A 22,442-nucleotide genomic window follows, 5' to 3' on the forward strand; every position below is an offset into this window, starting at 1 on the left:
AACGTAAAGGGAATTTTCCTGGGATGTTGTCTGCACCACTTTTGTCTCTCAAGAGACAAAAGAAAAGGGAAGCAAGCAGAGAGCTGGGGACCTTATACCATCAAGAAAGCAGCACCAGGAGCAAAGCTCGTCCTTTGGACCTGAGGTTCCTGCGCTGAGATGCAGACCAAGGAAGGACTGATGACAAGGACCTTCCTCCAGAGACAACAGACAGAGAAAGCTTTGCCCTGGAGCTGACACCCTGAATTTGGACTTGTAGCCTACTAGACAGTGAAAGAATAAATTTCTCCTTGTTACAGCCATCCACTTGTGATATTTCTGTTATAGCAGCACTAGATGACTAAGACAGAGAGTGTAAAGGATATGAGATTTGTTTTGAGTGTTATGCAAATGCTCTAAACTTCACTGTTTAGAGCGATTGTACACTTTAAATAAGTGAATTGTATGATATATGGATGATATCTCAAGGAGCCCAGGTGGTGCAGTGGTTAAGTGCTTGGCTGCTAACCAAAAGGTCCATGGTTCAAACCCACCAGCCATTCTGTGGGAGAAAGATGGCAGTCTGCCTCCGTAAAGATTTACAGCCATGGAAACCCTATGGGGCCATTCTACTCTGTTCAGTAGGATCACTATCAGTTGGAATCCACTCAACAGCAATGGTCACTAAAGCTGTTAAAAGAAAGAGAAACCCAGCCTTCTGTACAGATAAAGTGTTATTAAAATAATTATGTTTCAGGGATTGTATACTTTACATATGGTTGGAAGGCCTTGAAGATTGTCCTTGTTCCCCACAATTTTTTCTTACTCTCAGGAGAAATATTGACCAAATCTTGCTGAAATAGTTATGTATTATACCCAATTAAAGGATTTTACTCTCCTCTAAAACAAAACAAAACAACCACAAAAACTTGGCTCTAGGCCAGACCTTCTGTGCAGCGACAGAAGCAAATATGGCTCATCTCTGGAGAGAGGGCACCAGAGCCAAATTGTCCCATCAAAACATCAAGCCCTTGTTTTATGTTTTTATTTTTTATTGTGCTTTAGGTAAAAGTTCACAGAGCAAATTAGTTTCCCATTTGATAGTGTCTGCATAAAGTATTCCATGACATTGTTTGCATTTTCCACAATGTGTCAGCACTCTCCCCATTTCTACCCTGGGTTTGTTTCCTTTCATCTGGATTTTCTACCCCTTCCTGTCCTCTCATCTTTGCTTTTGGGCAAATGTTGGCCTTTTTATCTCATATAATTGATCTTTCTAAGAAGCATGTTCCTCTCAGGTATTATTGGTTATTTTATGGGTCTATTGTTTGGCTGAAAGCTGATCTCCAGAAACGGCTTAGGTTCCAGGTCAGAAGGGTGTCTTAGGGCCATAGTCTCAGGGGTTCCTCCAGTCTTAGACCGGTGAGTCTGGTCTTTTTTGTGGATTTGATTTTTTGTTCTACATTTTTCTCTGGCTGTGTCTGGGACTCTGTGTTGTGATCCCAGTCAGAGTGGTAGTGGTAGCCGGGCACCATTCATTTCTTCTAGTCTCGGGATCATATAGGCTGTGGACTAATTGCTCCCTTGAGTCTTTGGTTTTCTTCATTCTCCTTTGCTCTGAGTGTGAAGAGACCAATAGTTGTATCTTAGATGGCCACTCACAAGCTTTTAAGACCCCAGACACTACTCACCAAAGTAGGATGCAGAACTACTTCATGAACTGCTATGTTGTGCTAACTGACATAGATGTCCTCCAAATCTATGGTCCTTTGCCTTCAAGCCTAGGAACTTCATCTATGAGGAGTTTGATTATGTCTGAGAAGTTTCCATGACTGTGTCCCTTGTGTGCTCAATTGCCTATATTAATATATATGCAGCACCCAGAATTATGTATATAGAAATATCTTCAACCAAACCTATATCTGCAGTTGGGTGTGCTCCCTTACACCCTCCCACACTTCTTTAGCATACCTATCTACCTACGCATCCATTCGTAAATTATTGTTTGTTAATACTATTGCTGCAGGATTGTTTATGTTATAGTAATTACTGTAAAAAAAAAATTGCCCTTTATTCTTGCATTCCTCTGAATGTCTTCTTTTATCTTGGTCATGTTGTACTGACTTCCTCCACGTTGTGTATTGCCTTTCCCTTCACCAATGTTGACACATGTCTTCTATCTAGTTAGTAATCCCCCCTTCCCCTCCTATTCCTGGTAACCGTCAAAGAATTTTTTTTTATCCTGTGTGTAAACCTTTTTTTTTTTCCATAATAGTGGTATCGTACAATATTTGTCCTTTTGTGATTGACTTATTTCACTCAGCGTAATGTCCTCCAAATTCATCCATGTTGTAAGATGTTTGGTGGATTTGTCATTATTCTTTATCGTTGTGAGCTATTCCATTGTGTGTAGTTACCACAGGTTATTTATCCATTCACCTGTTGACAGAAACTTAGGTTGTTTCCATCTTTCTCCTATTATGGCTAATGCTGCAATGAACATAGGTGTGCATATGTCTATTTGTGTCACGACTCTTATTTCTTTAGGGTGTATACCTAGGAGTGCGATTGCTGGATCATATGATGTTTCTATCTCTAGATTTTTAAGGAAGCGCCATACCATTTTCCATAGTGGTTGTACCATTTTACATTCCTACCAGTAGTGTATGAGTTCCAATCTCCCCACAACCTCACTAACATTTGTTATTTCATTATTTTTTTTAGATTAATGCCATTATTGTTGGGGTAAGATGGTATCTCATTGTAGTTTTGATTTGCATCTCTCTAATGGGTGGGTTGGTAATGCCTAATGATCGTGAGCATTTCTTCATGTTTTGTTTGCTGCCTGAATGTCTTCTTTGGTGAAATGTCTGTTCGTACCCTTTGCCCATTTTTTAATTGGATTGTTTGTCTTTTTGTTGATCAGATGTTGAGGTTTGCTATAAATTTTAGAGATTAGACCCTTGTCTAATGTCATAGCCACAATATTTTTCCAGTCTATAGGTTCTCTTTTGGAGAAGTTTTTTTTTTTTTTTTTAATATACACATATTGTTTTGTGACATTAGTTGCAATCCCCACAATGTGACAGCATGCTCCCCCTTCCCACCCCAGGTTCCCTGTGTCCATTAGACCAGTTCCTGTCCCTTCCTGCCTTCTCATTCTGCTTTTGGACAGGAGTTGCCCATTTGGTCTCGTACATCTGATTGAACTAAGAAGTGCATTCCTCACATGTATTATTTTTTGTTTTATAGTCCTGTCTAATCTTTGTATTAAAGTAGGCTTCAGGAATGTTTTCAGTTCTGGGTTAACAGTGTGCCCAAGGGGTTATAGTTTCGGGAGTTCCTCTAGTCCCTGTCAGACCATTAAGTCTGAACTTTTTACATGAATTTGAGTTCTATTCTACATTTTTCTCCTGCTCTGTCCAAGACTCTCCTTTGGGTAGCCAGGCACTGTCTAGTTCTTCAGGTCTCAGGCTGGTGGAGTCTCTGGTTCATTTGATCCTTTAGTCTTTTGGGCTAGTATTTTCCTCCAGTCTCTGGGTTTCTTCATTCTCCTTTGCTGTGAGTGGGATGGGACCAATTGATGTATCTTAGATGGTTCTCACAAGCTTTTAAGACCCCAGATGCCACTCACCAAAGTGGGTTGTAGAATGTTTTCTTTATAAACTATGTTATGCCAATTGACCTAGATGTCCCCCAAAACTATGGTCCCCCCACCCCAGCCCCCACTACTCTGTCCCTCAAAGTGTTTTGATGTGTCCAGGAAACTTCTTAGCTTTTGCTTTGCTTCAGTTGTGCCAACTTCCCCTGTATTGTGTGTTGTCCTTCCCTTCACCGAAGATGATGCTTGTCTACTATCTAGTGATTTTCCCTCCCCCCCCACCATCATACCCATGAAAGAATGCTTTTTTTTCTGTGTTTAAACCTTTTCTTGAGTTCTTATAATAGTGGTCTTATACAGTATTTGTCCTTCTATGACTGATTTATTTCACTGAGCATAATGCCCTTCACAGCCATCCTTGTTATGAAATGATTTGTGCATTCATCATTGTTCTTTATTGTCGCGTTGTATTCCAATATGTGTAAGTACCATAATTTGTTTATACATTCATCTGTTAATGGGCATTTAGGTTGCTTTTATCTTTTTGCTTCTGTGAATAGTGCTGCCATGAACATAGGTGTGCATATGTCTGTTCATGTGACAGATCTTAATTTCTTGAGTATATTCCTAGGAGTGAGATTGCTGGATCGTATGGTATTTCTATTTCTAGCTTTTTAAGGAAGTGCCATATTGTTTTCCAAAGTGGTTGTACCATTTTACATTCCTACCAGCAGTGCATAAGAATTCCAATCTCTCCACAACCTCTCCAATTTGTTATTTTGTGTTTTTTGGATTAGTTCCATTCTTGTTGGGGTGATATGGTATCTCATTGTAGTTTTGATTTGCATTTTTTTCTAATGGCGAGTGAGCCTGAGCATTTTCTCATGTGTCTATTAGCCACCTGAATATCTTCTTTGATGAAGTGTCAGTTCATAGTCTTTGCCCATTTTTTAATTGGGCTATTTGTCTTTTTGTTGTTGAGGTTTTACAGTATCTTGTAGATTTTAGAGATTAGACCTTTAACAGATATGTCGCAGCCCCAAATTTTTTCCCAGTCTGTAGTTTCTTTTTTTATCTTTTGGTGATATTGCATATTCTCTTTCAGTCTAGTATGTATTTTAAAGCAATTGAGGCCCTCTATCATTCTGTTCAAGGAACCCTGCTGGTGCAATGGTTAAGTACTCAGCTGCTAACAGAAAGTTTGGTGATTTAAATCCACCAGTAGCTTTGAGGGAGAAAAATGTGGAAGTCTGCTTCCATAAAAACTACAGCCTTGGAACCCTATGGGGCAACAGGCACCTTTTAAATGATTAAATTCTTTAAAAATAGGCATTAAAACTTTAAAATTAAGATACCATTTTAAGAAGGCAGATTTTTAATAAAGAACTAAATAGAATACAGTGATTGAAAAGAAAACTGTATGGTTGAAGTAAAAAGCAGTTTCCAAATCCTACACCCACTGCTGTCAAGTCAATTCCCACTCATAGCGAATCTATAGGACAAAGTAGAAACTGCCCCATAGGGTTTCCGAGGCTGTAATCATTATAGAAGCAGACTACCATATCTTCTCCCGTGGAGTGGATGATGGGTTTGAACTGCTGACCTTTCAGTTAGCAGGTGAGTCCTTAATCAATGCACCACCAGGGCTCCTTCAAAAAGCAGTTTAGATACTGCCAAAGAGAGAATTACCAAAACTGGAATCTAGATATGAGTAAATAACTGAAAATACAGCACGAAGACATAGAGATGAAAAATATGATAGAGAGGTTAAAAGACGTAAAGAATAGAATGAGTATTTCCGACATACATCCAGTAGGATTCAAAAGGCAAAGAGTGAGGAAATATATGGAGATAATGACTGAGAAGTTCCAGAATTGATGGAAGACGTTATTTTTCAGACTGAAGAAGCATGAATCCTGGGCAGAATAAATAAAAGTAAATCAGCACCTAAATACATGGAAGTATACAAGCCAACGAGAAAAAGCTCAAAACCAGTTAGCGTGAAAAGCAAATACCTACTGTAAAAATGGCATGGTGCAGCATCATCCAACCTCCTCGCCTAACTTCACAAGGGGGCAGAGATCATCATCAGTATCAACAGCCCAAGCTGATTGCTATGAGGTGGAGCTCAGATATACCTCCACTCTAACCTTTTTACCAGTTCTGACACTAGCCATCCCTCCTACTGCACTCTCTACTTCTCTACTGGGTTCAAAAATTTATCGCAGCGGCCACACAGAACTCACAGACCAAATACTCTAAGTTATGGGGTATATTAGGAAAGTAACAGGCTGCATTTCAGGATCAGAAATGTCTAAGAATATAGTTCTTTGATCAGGACAGCCTTTTTTTAGCCATGCCCACAATCAGGCCTCTTTTGCCCGCTTCCCCTCGGCCCAGCCTTTGGCCTGCTTGGGCAAGTGTTACAAAGCTCTTTAGCTCCACCAGTAAGTACCTGGAGGTACCCCACTCTGCCAGTAAGCCTCGGCCTGAAGGCGCTGAGCTCTCTCTCTGTGGGTTGGCAAGCCTAGCTCAGCCAACAAGTGCCCGGAGGCACCCCATTCCGCCAGGAAGCCTCCTGCCCGAAGGTGCTCAGCTCTTTTGCTCCATGGGTTAGTACACCCATCGTAACTGCCTTGTTCCATGGGCTGGGAAGCCCTTGTACCATCTTGCACTGGTCTCCTGGTTCTTCTGCTGCCATTTTTCTGCCTCTGCTTCTCGCCTTCCTGTGCTGTCTCCAGTATTATTGCTCTTTCTTTCTGTCTCCTGGATCTAGGAGGCTCTCAGCACAGGGACCCCAGGCTCAAAGGACACGCTCCACTCCTGTCTCTTCTCCTCAGTGTTAGTAAGGTCTCCCCCCACCCTGGGGCTGGCTGTCTCTTTTAAGCCTAGCAGGATGGCAAAACTGACCAAACCCCTTGTTAGGGTTCCATAGACCTTATTTGCATGGGCCTACCTCCACAGGGGTTCCATGCACCTTATTTGCATTCTTAGCAGGCTGTCCAGTCCCCTTGGTGGACCACAAACACAATCCCAATCATTTTGTGGAAGTCACGAAGACTGTAGCTAGAATGGCCATATTAAGTAATTCACTGCACCACACCTATTCCCAAGAACAACAATAGAAGCCAGAAGTCAGTAGAATAATAATCTTGAAGGGACTGAAAGAAAATAATGGTCAATTTAAATTTTACACCCAACTAAGCTACTACTCAATGATTTCTTTCAGAAAACAATCCAAATGTTATATGAAAACAGTGGTAAAATTGGTTAGTTGAGCCTATATTTCTGTACAAATTTTTCTAGCTGCTGAAAAGCTCTTTGCACAGTGGTTAAGAAAATACAGAGGATTAGATAACTTTGTGCATAAAGTTATGAATCTCTTCAGATTCATTTTCTTCTGACTGTTCTCTTCAGGTAATCTTATGTCATCTCTTATACAATAACTCTGAGGCAACTTCCTTGAGAAACTGTTTTTTAGGGACTGCTATCTTTTAGTTAATACCGAGGTGTAGAATTTTGTATCAAAGAAAGCATAATGGATTAATTTTTGTCCTGTTTGATTTTGCCACATATGAGGGGAGTCATGTATAGCCTGGCTGGATTCACTGTATCAATTTCGTTACTGTCACGTTCCCAGTTCACTTGTCGAGAACAGTTTTGATCTAGAGTAAGAATCGTTCTTGCAACTGAAGCTTTGCTTTGTCAGGGGTCACTTTCTTCCTTTTTTTTTTTTTTTTTTTTGAGGGCTATGGGTGACAGAAAGTTATTTTCTCCTTTTAAATTGAATTTTTGTTCCTTTAGAAGTTTTGGTGCAACACGTATGTCTCTGGGAAGAATAGAAGAGTTTGGTTCAGCCTTTTCATCACCAATTGAATATTTGGGTTATTGATTTTCATTTTGAGATGTAACTTATTCAGATTTCAGATATTTTTAATGCTGAAATAATGGACTCCTAGGGACCCACGTCCTCCACCTGTCAGTCAGTTTGTGGTACTGTGGCGACTTACATGTTGCTAGGATGCTGGAAGCTATGCCACTGGTATTGCAAATGCCATCAGTGTCACCAGCGGTGGGCAGGTTTCAGTGGAGCTATGGGATCATCACCCGTGGAAAGGCTGGTGGGTTCCAACCGCCAACCTTTCGTTTAGCAGCCGGGCACTAAACCATTGTGCCACCAGGGCTTACCTCAGATTTAGTGCCTCTGAATGGAACGTCCAGAAACTCCTTCTATGGGAAGCTCCTGCTTCTGGCCAGCAAGCCCCTCTCAGAGGCAACAGTTTTGATTTATCAGCTCCTGGCCCTGCAGATGTCTAACACTTGCCCCCTCCCAGAATGAATCCCCCACAATCAGCACTTTGAGGTGGGGGGCAGGCAGGGGAAGGGAGGAGGGGTGAAGAACTTGAAAGAGCTGAGTGGGAAAGTGGAGCTGTGGGTGCTTGTGGAGGAGGCAGCCAGGAAGGGGAGGGACAGGGACTGGAGAGTGCACTGAGAGGAGGACCAAGTTGCTGGTTTGTTCTTGGCTACTAACCGAAAGGTTGGCAGTTCGAACCCACCCAGCAGTGCCATGGAAAAAAGGCCTGGCAATCTGCTTCCATAAAGATTGTTGTTGTTTTTAGGTGCTGTTGAGTTTATTTTGATTCATAACAGCCCCATGTGATAGCATTGAACTGTCCCATAGCATTTCTAAGGCTACAGATTGACAGGTCTTTCTCCTGCGGAGCCACTGGGTGGGTTCAAACCTCCAACCTTTCGATTAGCAACCAAACACTTAACCACTTGCACCACCAGGGCCCCAAGAAAACCCTATGGAGCTCAGTTCTACTCTGTAACACGTGGGATCTCCTTGAGTTGGTATTGACTCAAAGGCAATGGGTTTATGTGCTATATAACATCTAGGAGCGATGAGAAAGAAGTATCTTAAGGTACACACATGGTACAGAAGGTGGCATGGAGAATTCTACCGAGTAGAGAAGCAAGGGAAAAGGGCCACCTCACTGAGAACAGCTGTCCTTTGGTCCTTAAAAATAACATTGTGTACAGGAATTCTGAAAGCCAGCATGGGAAACATGAAGCAGAGCTTCTAAATGAAGTTTACAGTTCTGAAATGCGGTTTGACTGGCTTCATGACATCTCATGATAGATTATGATCTATTATAAGACTAAATGAGGCCTTAAAAATCAAGAGACAGCACGAGGAGCTGCCGCGAACTGAGTAACGGGAAATCTAGTGAGTAGACAGAGCAAATGGAGGAGAAAAGAAGGGCTTAAAATGATTTTGTTTCCAATGGAAGAGAAATTTCTAAGAAGGTCTAAAAACTTAGGATGTCAGGCTGCGAGAAGCATTGAATCTACCCAAAATAGATGATGCATATTTTTTTTTTTTTTATCTTAAAAACATAGATACTGTGTGACTAAATAGCAGATTTTATCCTGGTGGAATTTGAATGAGCTCAGATGTTACATCTACCCACTACTGTTTTCTCTTCTTGAACAACCTTGTCATGGCTGTCTCTTTCTTAGAAGTCAGCCATGTCCCCAAGCGCTGTGTCTCAGTTGCTATAGCATCCAGCTGCCCTAGTTCTTTGGGGCATGGGTGGCTCCTGCAGCAAATAGACGCCCACATTACCTCCTCTTAGAGAAAATCAGCCATTATTTGTAGATCTATAGTGAGAATTGGGCACTTATAATTTCAAAGATTTACCTGCAGGAAGCAGCTAAGGATTTGAGAAATGGGCCAGTTGTGTTGCTATGACGATGGCCCTCTTTTTACATATGGGGACAGAGTTTTCAGTATGCACTACCAACATCTTGGGTAGTATATTTGAGAATCTTATCTTATTCTAAATAAGCTGGAAAATAAAGCCAGCTAAACTGTAGGCTTATATATATATATTAGGCTGGTGACCCCTTTAATTATCAGTTGATTCCAAGTACCAGCTTAGCACTCTTTCTTATAAAATAAGCATGTTGTCATTGTTAGTTGCCATCGAGTCATTTCTGACTCATCGTAACCCCATGTGTGCAGAGTAGAACTGTGCTCTATAAGGTTTTTCTCAGCCGTAGTCTTAACAGAAGGAGCCCTGGTGGTGCAACGGTTAAGCACTCGGCTGCTAACTGAGAGATTGGCGGTTCAAACCCACCCAATGGCTCCAAGGAGGATAGACCTGGTGATCAGCTTCCATAAAGATTACAGCCAAGAAAACCCTATCGGGCAGTTCTGCCCTGTCACATGTAGTTGCTATAAGCTGGAATCGACTCCAGGGTACCTAAGAACAACAATCTTAACAGAAGCAGATCACCAGATCTTTTTTTCCCCGCATTAGTGCTTTTTTTCAGTGCTGGATGGGTTCGAACTGCCAACTCCAGGTTAACAGTCGAGCACAAACAGTTGCGCTACCAGGGCTCCTCAAACCCACATTGTTGTCCATATTCACATTAATGGATTAATGGAGCTGCTCGCAAGGCTACAAGGAGGTAGCGCTTGTGTCCGAATGAATGAATGATCTGGCTATGGAAACATGGTGGAGAACTCTCCTGTGACAGCTCACTCTTCAGAGATGAATTTGTGTGTCCCCCTGTGCTTGGAACCCTGGCAGGACTGCAGAGGAGAAAGGGAATGAACACCTTACAGTTATATGAAAACCTGAGCACCTACTATGTGTCAGGCACTGTGCCTGACACAGTGAAATACTCTACCATATTTCATTTAATTCTCACTCCATAGAATTTGTTGGTGGTGTTGTTTGTTGTGGTTGAGTTGATTAAGACTCATGGCAAAGGCACCCTGGTGGCACAATGGTTAAGCACTTGGCTGCTAACTGAAAGGTTGGTGGTTCAAACCTACCCAGTGGCTCTTCGGAAGAAAGACTTGGAAATCTGCTTCTATAAAGATTACAGCCAAAGAAACTATATGGAGCATACAGCCAAGGAATCCATATAGGACTCAACTCTGTCACATGGGGATGCTGTGAATCTCCATAGCGTAGAGGTTGTAATTAGTATCGTCATTTCATTTCCTTTAGAACAGATAGCTATTGATCACCGGCTAATTGCAAAGTCAAGTGCTGGCACCTGAGTGGGGGAAGAGAAGAGACAGGCTGTAAAGAACGTAGGTGGATGGAGCTCAACTATATCGCAGATGGGACACCTGAGGCACAGAGCCTGGGCAGCTTCCCAGAGTCCCACGGCCAGAGGCTGGTGGGTCAGGAATTACGTGGAGTTGAGTCTAACCTCTGAGCCCGTGGGCTTCTCCCTGTCCTGAGCACGCAGCAGGACCTCCATGTTCAAAGGGTGATTCTGCCACTGCCTGGTGACCTTGGGCTGCCATGGGAACACTCAGAACCTCCACTCTTCATCTGCAGATGAACCACCTGCAGGGCTGTTGTGAGGGCTGAATTAGACAGTGTGCCAATGCCCTATCACAAGTTACACACCAAGTTTTTATCGCCGTTAGTTGGTTTGGAGTTTGTTCCAATTCATGAGGACCCCATGTGTGCAGAATAGAACTGCTCGATAGGGTTTTCAAGGCTGTGACCTTTTGGAAGCAGATTGCCAGGCCTTTCTAAGGTGCCTCTGGGTAGGTTGGAACCGCCAACCTTTTGGCTAGTAGTTGAGCACGAAACCATTGGTGTCACCCAGGGACTCCAACATACCTGGTAGAAGCTAATGAACATGAAGCAAGTCTCTTCTTTAAATACACATGCCTGGAGAGTTCTGGGGTCTTTGGCCATAGATGAGTGCTTCCCTCTGCTCCTTGGCTGTTTGTAAGCAGGGCATCCCTCCACCTCCTCGGAGATGCACCCGGATCCCTTGTTCCCTTTCTGAATGATATTTGAAGCTTAAAAGGGTCCATCAGAAAATTAGCAAAGCAAATTGAGATGATCTAGAATATAAAGTCCTTGCTTTTGAAGTTAACTATTGTCTTTATGCACATTGTATTTGAATTCTTCAAACATATCAAGATAAAGTAACTCAACATCATGATGCAGACAGAAGCAATATTGCGGGAGAGTAAAACACTGGCCTCTGGGCCCGTCTTGTCCTAAAAAAGCATTCTTTTGTCTTCAATGGAACATGGTGACATTTTCTTTTTTAAAAAATAATTTATTTTTTGTTGTTGTTGAATATATACACAGCAGAACATACACTAATTCAACAATTTCTACATGTATGACATAATGACATTGATTACATTCAAGTTATGCACCCACTCTCACCTTTCTTTTCCCAGTTGTTCCTCCTCCATTAACATAAACTCACTGCTCTCTAAGCTTCCTATCTAATCTTTCAAGTTGTTGTTGTCGATTTGATCTCATATAGTTTCTTAAAAGAGCATAATGTTCAAGGCAGACATTCTTTACTAATGAAACGAAAATATCGTTTGGTTTAAGATTTAAGGTTTAAAGGTTATCTCAGAGCAATTGTTTTGGGGGTTCGTACAGCCTCTATGGCTCTAGAAAGTCTGGATTTCATGAAAATTTTAAAGTCTGTTCTACATTTTCCCCCTTTTGATCACGATTCTGCTCTAGAATGTTTGATGATATAATTTTCTTGAGCCTTAGTTTTCTCATCATAGAAAGGGTTAATAATACCTCCTCCCCACCATTGGATTATTGCATCTAAAAACACCCAGCACAGGGACCAAACCACACCTGTTGCCATCAAGTCAATTCCTACTCATTGCAACCCCATGTGTTACAGAGTGGAACTGAGCTCCATAGAGTTTTCTTGGCTGTAAACTTTATGGAAGCAAATTTCCAGGCCTTTCTTTCGTGGTACTCTTTAGTGGGTTCAGACTGCCAACCTTTAGGTTAGTAAACCAAACGCAAACCATTTGTACCACCCAGGGACCCCAGCACAGGGCCACACACATAGTAAGCTCCCAGGAAATGTTCTCCTCCTTGTCCTTCCCCCCTTTCCCTTTGTGTAAATCAGAGAAGTCAGAGAACAACTCTCTGTCTGAAAGTGAGGCTCTTCCCATTTGAGATGAAAGCCTGCAGCCACACAGGTTAATAGAGAGACTAGACTAGCCATATTTTCTTGCTGGATTGAGCTCCTAAATACCCCGGATTTATGGCATTTGTTGCTAATATTAAGGAGATTTACATTTCTGTTGTACTCGTGTGGGGTTGATCTGATCACTACAGAGTGCTCAGAATGCATTGCTGTTTCAAAGACAGCTTGATTATTTGGGTATAGATTGGACCTTTGCTTGTCAAAGCCTTTAGACTTTGAATGCCAATTGATTTCGCTCTTGTTCTTTACAGTTCCTTCAGCCGCCCCTGGAAATGTTTCAGCCGAGGCTGTCAGCTCCACCCAGATCCTCCTGACATGGGCTTCCGTGCCCGAACAGGACCAGAATGGGCTCATATTGGGCTACAAGGTACATAGGCATCAGGAGTCCTTCTGTGGCTCAAGATGCGGGCTAGGAACAACTGCTGCAATGTCACCCCCAAACCAGTGTGCTTGTCTTTACTTACAGATCACAGCACTGGCCAGTTGCATGGTTTTTACATTAATGGTCCTATCGCATCCTCATTACAGTCTGGGAGTTAGGCCTGGAAATCTACTTCAGAGAAGTCAGCCATGGAAAACCCCATGGATCTCAGTTCTACTCTGACACACACTGGGGTGCCATGAGTCAGAGTCAACACGATGGCAACTGGTTGGCTGCCTGTAGCTGGCCAACAGCCCATCGTCCACGGAGGCTGGAGCTCACAGCTCATGTGGAGGGTTGCAGGTCTCCTGAGCCATGAACCAGGTGTCTGACAAAGATGAGAAGCCCATGGGCTAGCCGGCTCATTTCTAGGAGCCAAGTCACCCTGTGTTCGTAATCAAGGCCTCATCTGAGTGGCTGCAGTTGGGGCCTCAGATCTTGCAGACACTGGGTCGGCAGCCAAGACATCAAGCAGTGAGCTGGATTGTAACTGAAACTCCACTTCTACTCTGCGTATGAGTGCCGCATCACCATCTTCAGAAAAATGTGTATATCTATATGAGAAGCCCTGGTAACACATTGGTTAAGCACTCGGCTGCTAACTGAAAGGTCAGTGGTTCAAACCCACCATTGGCTCTGCGGGAGAAGGATATGGTGATCAGCTCCTGTAAAGGTTACAGCCTCAGAAACCCTGTGGGGAAGTTCTATTCTGTCCTGTCGGGTCTCTGTGAATCACAATCAACTGGACGGGAATGAGTATATGTCTGTATACCTATACTGTCAGTTTATCAAGATTAGCTCCATAATCTACACCTGTCTTTGGGGCAGAAATCATAGTTGGTCCTGGGCTCATGGTGGTGAGCCCGACCCCCTCACCCACAGGGCCTCCCATTAACATTCTGCACCAGCCTAACCACCACACTGTGTGCCGCTGCAACAGATTCTGTTCCGGGCCAAGGACTTGGACCCCGAGCCCAGGAGCCACGTCGTGCGGGGGAACCACACACAGTCGGCCCTGCTGGCAGGCCTGCGCAAGTTCGTGCTCTACGAGCTCCAGGTGCTGGCCTTCACCCGCATCGGGAACGGGGTGCCCAGCTCGCCGCTTGTCCTGGAGCGCACCAAGGACGACGGTACGTTCACCATCCACACCCTCGCTGCTCTCTCCCCTCTTCTGGATCTGCTCTTCCAGCCCAAACCATTTGGATTTCTGTCATTTTTAACTTAATTTTCAAGTCTTTCTTTTTTATTTTTTTCTTCAGTTGAGGAAAACAAAATTGTTTTCCAGTTGCTGACCATTTATATGGCCAATTTCAGTCTGGAGTGAATTTTGACAGCCTAATTATGAACCTAGAGGTACCTGGGTGGTACAAGCAGTTTGAGATCACCTGATAAGCCAAAGGTTGGCAGTTCCAACCCACTCAGTGGTGCAATGGAAGAAAGGCCTGGCAATCTGCTTCTGTAAAGATTACAGGCAAGAAAACCCTGTAGAGCAGTTCTACCCTGTAACACATGGGGTCGCCATGAGTTGGAATCAACTCGACAGCGGTGGGTAGCATTTGATGCCCCATTTTCATACTTCTTTTTCTAATTATGAACCGATGCAGAATCTCCACCATCACTCTGCAGGGGGCGGTGGGGAGAGGCATAGTCAGGGCCGGGCAGGCTGGAGTCCTAACACATGAGCCTGCTCCTCCTGGCTTGCAAATCTATGTAAAAATCCATGACCGACCACAGCCTCAGTCCTCCTGATGCCCCTGGCCTCGCCGTTTGTGTTATCAGAGATAATGAGCAGTATCTACATCGAGCGTGCTGTGTTCAAAGGCTCACAGGATTCCACAGTCTCTACATAGAGCGCGCTGTGTTCAAAGGCTCATGGGGTTCCCACATCCCCATATCCAAAGGCCAGAATAACAAATGCACCTGACAGCTTTGTGTTTATGGAAGTCTAGATCATCAGCAAATATGTTTTTCCATTTGCAGATGCCAAACACTTAAAGGTTAGCTCCTTTACATTTTCATTATTAAAGAGACCACCCTGAATATGTCAGGGGGAAGACCATTGACTCCCCCTACCCCCAAAAGACCCCATTGTAGGGATCTAGAGAAATGGAGTCCCTAGTGGTACAAGCTGTGTACGCGATCGGCTGCTAACCGAAAGGTTGGAGGTTCGGGTCCACCCAGAGGCACCTAGAAAAACGCCCTGCTGATCTGCTTCTGGACAATCAGTCACTGAAAACTCTGTGGAGCACCCCTCAGCTCTGACACACGTGGGGTTGCCGTGAGTTGGGGTCGACTCCGCAGCAGCTGATTGTGGGTCTAAAGCTTCTGGCCAGTGAAGCAACTGCAGGTTTTCTTAGGCGTCTTCCCTGAAGTAATGACATTCGTCCCCAGACACACTCTCACTGCTGAGTTAGAACTCTACTTTCTCCATTTTGCTCTGGGGTCACCCCACAGCTGGGCTTGCTTGTTGTTTTTGTTGTGTGCCATTAAGTCGATTCTGTCTCATAGCAACCCCGTGTGACAAAGTAGAACTGCCCCATAGGGTTTTCCTGGCTGTAATCTTTACAGAAGCAGATTGCCAGGTCTTTCTTCTGCAGAGCCACTATTGGCTTCGAATCACCAACCTTGCAGTTAGCAGTTGCACGGTTAACTGTTGCTCTGTTAGGGCTCCTTTGGGCCTCACTTGTTGCTGTTGTGTGCCACTGAGTTCAGATGAGGGCAGTGATCTTGCAAACCATGGGGTTAGCCCTCCCTCTAACTCAGACCCTTGGGGATACAGGCACTCCTGAGCGGGGAAATAGGCCATGTAGGTTGTACCTTTGCAAAACTGTCTGAAGCTATAACATGTGGTTCACAAATGACACGTAAAAGGGGACATTTTTAAAGATGTTCCTCAAAACTAGGCTTAGTATGACGGTATCTTCCTAAAGCCTATGCTGACAAGGCACAGAATGTTTTTTTTTTTTTTTTTTTCCTTTTCTCACAGTCCTTATATAAACATACTTTTCCTCCCCCTCATTTCAGTGTAATTCAAATCATCGGACTTGGTAATAAGCAGGTGCCTAGGAAGCCTGACTTTAGAGTCTGTGTATTCGTGAACTGGGCCTGGCTCCTGAGCCTGGCTTCTCCTTCTTGCCTTTATTCTACCCAAGCAGTGGTGTCAAATACCAACTGAGATGTTTCAAGAAACAGATGCAGTGTTGCAAGTCCTCAGTCATCTATGCCAAGAAATTTGGAAGACAGCTACCTGGCCAACTGACTGGAAGAGATTCATATTTCTGCCCATTCCAAAGAAAGGTCATCCAACAGAATGCAGAAATTATTGAACAATATCATCACTATCACACGCAAGTAAAATTTTACTAAAGATTATTCAAAAGCAGTTGCAGCAGTACATTGACAGGGAACTGCCAGAACTCAAGCTGGATTCAGAAGAGGATGTGGAATGAGAAATATCATTGCTGATGTCAGATAGATCTTGGCCGAAAGCACAGAATACCAGAAAGATGTTTGCCTGTGTTTTATGGACTATGCAAAGGGATTTGACTGTGTGGATCATAACAAATTACGGATAACATTGCGAAGAATGGGAGTTCCAGGACACTTGTGCCCGTGCAGAACCTGTACATAGACCAAAAGGCAGTTGTTCGAACAGGACAAAGGGATACTGCCTGGTTTAAAATCAGGAAAGGTGTGCATCGAGGTTGTATCCTTTCACCGTAATTTGTTCCATCTGTATGCTGAGCAAACAATCCAAGAAGCTGGACTATATGAAGAAGAATGGGGCCTCAGGATTAGAGGAACATTCATTAACAACCTGCAATATGCAGATAACACAGCGTTGCTTACTGAAGGTGAAGAGGACTTGAAGCACTTATTAATGAAGATCAAAGACCACAGCCTTCAGTATGGATTACACCTCAACATAAAGAAAATGAAAATCCTCACAATGAACCAATAGGCAACATTGTGATAAATGGAGAAAAGATTGAAGTTGTGAAGGATTTCGTTTTACTTGGATCCACGATCAATGCCCATGAAAGCAGCAGTCGAGAAATTATATAACACATTGTGTTGGACAAATCTGCTGCAAAAGACCTCTTTAAAGTGTTCAAAAGCAAAGATGTCACTTTGGGGACTAAGGTGCACCTGGCTCACGCCATATTATTTTCAGTCACCTCATATGCATGCAGAAGATGGATAATGAATAAGGAAGACCAAAGAATTGATGCCTTTGAATTATGGTGTTGGTAAAGAATATTGAATACACCATGGACTCCCAGCAGAATGAACAAAGCTGTCTTGGAAGATGTATAGCCAGAATGCTTCTTACAAGTGAGGTTGGCAAGACTTCGTCTCCCATACTTTGGACATATTATCAGGAAGGATCAGTCCTTGCAGAAAGACATCATGCTTGGTAACATAGAGGGTCAGTGAAAAAGAGGAAGACCCTCAACAAGATGGATTGACACAGTGGCTACAACAACGGTCTCAAACATAGCAACAATTGTGAGAATGGTGCAGGACCGGGCAGTGTTTTGTTCTGTTGTGCATGGGGTCGCTATGGGTCGGAATTGACTCAAGGGCACCTAACAACAACAGCGGTGTCACCACACATTTGAAGTTTAAAATACTGTTCTCAGCATAATAGCTAGAGGCAGATTTCAACAGCCCTCTAATAACTTTAACACATGATTTTATTTTGTATTGATCGGTCATTGGTCACTGCCTCTTACCTGGTAATCAATCAGCTATTAAGTTCCGACAAGAAATTCTGACACTGGCCACCCAACTTATTTGACTAATCATTTGAGTAAATATATTGTTCAAGGGCTATGACCCTATTATTGAATGGCTCCAGAATATATGACTGCTTTTGAAATGATTGGTGGACCTGTATCACACAGAAGAATTACATGCATATGTTTATCAACTCTTAATTTTCTATGACAGTGCAGGAAAGGGGTGGTATGCATAAGAGAAAAGCCATTGAGTATAAAAATGGTCTTTTTTCAATAATTGTGACCTCCATTTAGAAGGAGGAACTTCAAAGCCTTCTTCTCCAACATCTACTTTGCAGACGTCAAACCCAGTAAAAGAATCTGAGCTCAGATTGGTGAAATCTTTACCTTCAACTTGGCAAACAGTCTGTGTATAGAGTCATTTTGTGACTGGTATACTAGTTTCAGGAAACCCTGGTGGCAGAGTGGTGAAGCTGCTAATCAAGAGGTCGGCAGTTCTGATCCGCCAGGCGCTCCTTGGAAACTCAATGGGGCAGTTCTACTCTGTTCTGTACTGTCGCTATGAGTCAGAATCGGCTCGACGGCAGTGGGTGATGGTGATGGTGTACTAGTTTCATGCTATTTCCCCCTTATACTGTTTCCTGCATAGTTTCTGAGCACAGCTTTTGTTACTTGGAAAGCATAGAGGCAGGTTTCAAAATAAGACGATTCTCAAACTCATTAGGGAGCCACACAGAGCCAGTTAGATTCCAAAAGCTAATTGCCCCAAACTTAGAGTGTTTTAACAATAAAGACTATCATAAGTGGTAGGTAGCTAAGCTGTGGTAGGTAGGTGGCATGGTATATGGTATGGTAGACAGTGGATGATAGGTAGGTGGTATGGTAGATGGTAGTTAGCTAGGCTATGGTAAGTAGATGGTATGGTAGATGGTTGTTCGCTAGGCTATGGCTAATAGATGGTATGGTAGATGGTAGTTAGCTAGGCTATGGTAAGTAGATGGTATGGTAGATAAGAGGTAGGTGGTGAGTAGAAGGTATGGTAGATGGTAGGTAGGTAGCATGGTATATAGTATAGTACATGGTAGATGATAAAAGTAGGTGTGATGGTAGATGGTAGGTAGCTAGACTATGGTGTAATATAATAGATGGTAGATGGTATGTAGATGGCAGGTGGTATGGTAAATGGTAGTTAGCTAGGCTATGGTAGGCAGAAGGTAGAGTAGATGGTAGGCAGGTGGTGGATAGATGGTAGGTGGAAGGTGGGTGGTATGGTAGATAGGATGGTAGGTGGTAGTTAACTAGGCGATAGTAGGTAGACAGTATGGTATACAGTGTAGTAGATGGGAAATGGTAAGTAGGTGCTGTGGTATATGGGATGGTAGTTGGGACGGTAGATGAGAGATAGATGGTATAGCTAGACTAGCTTACAACATCCTCTGTAACTTGTCATGTGCACACGTAACATTGAAATGGTATTTGAATCACTAGGATGATTTTTTTTTTTTTTTCATCAGCCCCAGGCCCGCCGGTGAGACTCGTCTTCCCAGAAGTGAGATTAACATCAGTACGAATCGTGTGGCAGCCCCCAGAGGAACCCAACGGCATCATTCTGGGTAAGGGAGTGGCAGCGATGAAAGAGATCATCGCTCGGAGAGAAATAACAATTAGGTGGATTCTTCTGTTTTTACTAGATGATTAAGAAGTAAGAGAAATCGCGTCTGCAGCAGCCTAGCATTTTCTGAGTTGGGATGATTGTGGGCCTCTCTGCTGTTTTGTCAGCTTGGCGCCAAGGTTTTATGGGGAATAGAACTTACATTTTGTTAACCCAGAATTTTTTTCCATTTGTTCATGGTTTATAGAAATACCATTTGTAATTGACCTTCCATTCAACTCTGAAATAACCAGACCACTTTGATGTGTGTTTGGAAGCAAAAGGCTAGTTTTTCATCAAAGACATAGACCTGGGCTTTGGTCCTGAGGTCCTGGGAACATCTTTCTTTTGCTATAGGGCATGGACCTAATCCTGTTAAGAAGTTGCTGAAGTGAATTGTATGCCTTAGGTCCCAAGGAATTTGTTTACTTTTAACTTTTCATATAGAGAAACAACTCTAATAATAGTTGATAAAAAGCCTTAATTTTTCGCAGTTCCACAGAGGCAGCAAACTTTAAAAAATCATCTTTATTCACCCATTCACCAAGACAAACTAAGGACTTGCTGGTGCCAGGCATTGGGTATGTAGTGGGAACCAAGAAATGTGTAAGATATGCCCACCCTCGGGATCATAAGGGAGATGTCACAAGTGACGATTTAGTGTGATATGTGATATAATGGTGACACCATTAAATGCCCCGGAACCAGTTCCTTCTGGGGCTGGGGGCATTGCATAGGATGGGAGGCTCCTTTTGAGCTAGATCTTAAAGGTAAATAGCTGCCCTCTGTGAAGAGGGAAGAAGGGTGTCCACTTGTCCGAAACAGAACGTCGTTTGCCAGTGAGAGAGTGAACAGATAAGGACTGGATGTGACCAGGCCAGGGTATGACCCACTTGGCAGTGGAGAATGTGGTCTGTGGGCCCAGACTTGTCAAAATGGGCATTTATAGGGAAGGAGATCAGCATGAATATTGCTCAGACCTGGGTCAGCTCTCAAATATGGTATTTACCCAATCCTAACCCACAGGAGGAAATCTTGGTGGCATACTGGTTAAGTTCTATGGCTGCTAACCAAAAGGTTGGCCATTCAAATTCGCCAGGCACTCCTTGGAAACTCTGTGGGGCAGTTCTTCTCTGTCCTATAGGATCGCTATGAGTTGGAATCAACTCGACAGCAACGGGTTTTTTTTTTTTTTTTTTAAACTCACAGGAGGAGCCCTGGTGGTACAGTGAAGAGCTTGGCTGCTAACCAAAAGGTCGGCAGCTCGAATCCACTAGCTGCTCCTTGGAAACCCTATGGGACACTTCTACTCTGTCCTATGGAGTCACTATGAGTCAGAATCGACTCGATGGCAGTGGGTTTGGTTTTGGTTTGGTAACCCACAGGACAGAGTCCTAGGTGGCCCAAATGGTTAGATGCTGGACTGCTAGCTAAAGGTTGGGGATTCAAACCCATCCAGCAGTGTCTCAGAAGAAAGGCCTGGTGATCTGCTTCTGAAAGGTCACTGCCTTGAAAACCCTATGGAGTAGTTGCGTCTGCAAACATGGCGTTGCTATGAGTTGGAATTCATTTGAGGGCAACTAACAACAATAACGGAAACCCTGGTGACACAGTGGTTAAGTGCTATGGCTGCTAACCAAAAGGTTGGCAGTTCAAATCCACCAGGTGCTCCTTGGAAACTCTATGGGGCAGTTCTACTCTGTCCTATAGGGTCGCTGAGTGGGAATGGACTCGAAGGAAATGGGTTTGGTTTTTTTTTTTTTGGTTTAACAACACCAGCCTACAGGAAGGAATCCCTGGGTGGTACAAACAGTTAGATTCTTGACTACTAACCAAAAGGTTGACGGTTCAAACTTGCCCAGAAAGCCTTGGAAGAAGGAACTGGCCATCTACTTCCAAAAAATTAGCCGCTGAAAACCCTATGGAGCACAGCTCTACTCTGCACACCTGGGGTTACCATGAGGGGGGCTTGACTCAACCACAACTGGTTTGGTGTTTTGGTTAACTCACAAAAAACTCACAGGAGACCCCAAATTGGTTAGCTTGTGTTCTAGGTGATTTAGAGTGAGATAATATATCTGAGCTTACAAATATGTGGTAAAAGATACCACTTTTACTTGCTTTGGATGTTGGGATTCTCAGGTTTTGTTTGGAGAAAGGGTTTCACTTCATTAATAAAAAAAGATTTGGGAGCCTTCTCTAAGGGCACTGGGGAGCCATCCAAGGATAATGAGCAGGAGAGCGAAAGGGTCAGATCTGCATTTAGATAATGACTCTGGTGTCAAGAGAAGAGTGGGTGGAAAGCAATTTATTGAGTGCTTGCTTCATGAAGACAGTCTAGAGCCTTTCTAAGTACTCTACACGAGAAGATCATGACCACATTTTTATTATTTTGACCGTTTCTTGTCTGATTCCCTGGAGTTGCTACCTACAAGTCTTTTGTTAAGGCTGTGTCGTTGTTGTTGTTAGCTGCAGTCGAGTCGACTCCGACTCATGGTGACCCCGTGTGTGCAGAGTAGACCTGTGCTCCATAGGGTTTTCAGTGGCTGATTTCTCAGATCGATTGCCAGACCTTTCTTTCAAGGCACCTCTGGATGGCCTTGAACCTTCAACCTTTCTAAGTGCAGTGTTTGTACCACCCAGGGATTTCTTCCTGTAGGCTGTTGTCGTTGTTAGTTGCCTTCAGGTCGATACCAACTCATGGTGAGCCCGTGTGTGCAGAGTACACCTACTCCGTAATGTTTTCAAGGCTGTGACCTTTCTGAAGTAGATCACCAGACCTGTCCTCCGAGATGCTTCTGGGTGGGTTTGAACCACCGACCTTTAGGTTAGTAGTGGAGCACTTAACTGTTTGCACCACCCAAGGACTCCTGCTATGATTATAGTATTCCCGAATTAGGTGACCTTTGGAATTGCAGGTTCTTGCTACTAAAACCACAAATGAGCAGCTACAGAAGGTGTTGTTGAGGTATGCATTTCAGATGCTGCTCTCACCGCAGAGTATTTGCAATTCATGTCTCAGGCTCAGAG

General features: G+C 43.5%; 1 protein-coding gene across 5 annotated transcripts in view; it reads left to right on the forward strand.

Annotated features, from left to right (window-relative positions):
- Positions 1 to 22,442, forward strand: part of SDK1 (sidekick cell adhesion molecule 1) — a 1,136,389-nt gene that overhangs the window by 973,113 nt on the left and 140,834 nt on the right. For all 5 annotated transcript variants that reach the window (XM_049902716.1, XM_049902719.1, XM_049902717.1 and 2 more), the window contains 3 exons: positions 12,850 to 12,965; positions 13,960 to 14,149; positions 19,276 to 19,374. In XM_049902716.1, coding sequence (XP_049758673.1) covers positions 12,850 to 12,965; positions 13,960 to 14,149; positions 19,276 to 19,374 — 405 coding nt within the window. The remainder of the gene's footprint in view (positions 1 to 12,849; positions 12,966 to 13,959; positions 14,150 to 19,275; positions 19,375 to 22,442) is intronic.

The sequence above is a fragment of the Elephas maximus genome, chromosome 12 (assembly GCF_024166365.1).
Source record: "Elephas maximus indicus isolate mEleMax1 chromosome 12, mEleMax1 primary haplotype, whole genome shotgun sequence".
Lineage (NCBI taxonomy): Eukaryota > Metazoa > Chordata > Mammalia > Proboscidea > Elephantidae > Elephas > Elephas maximus.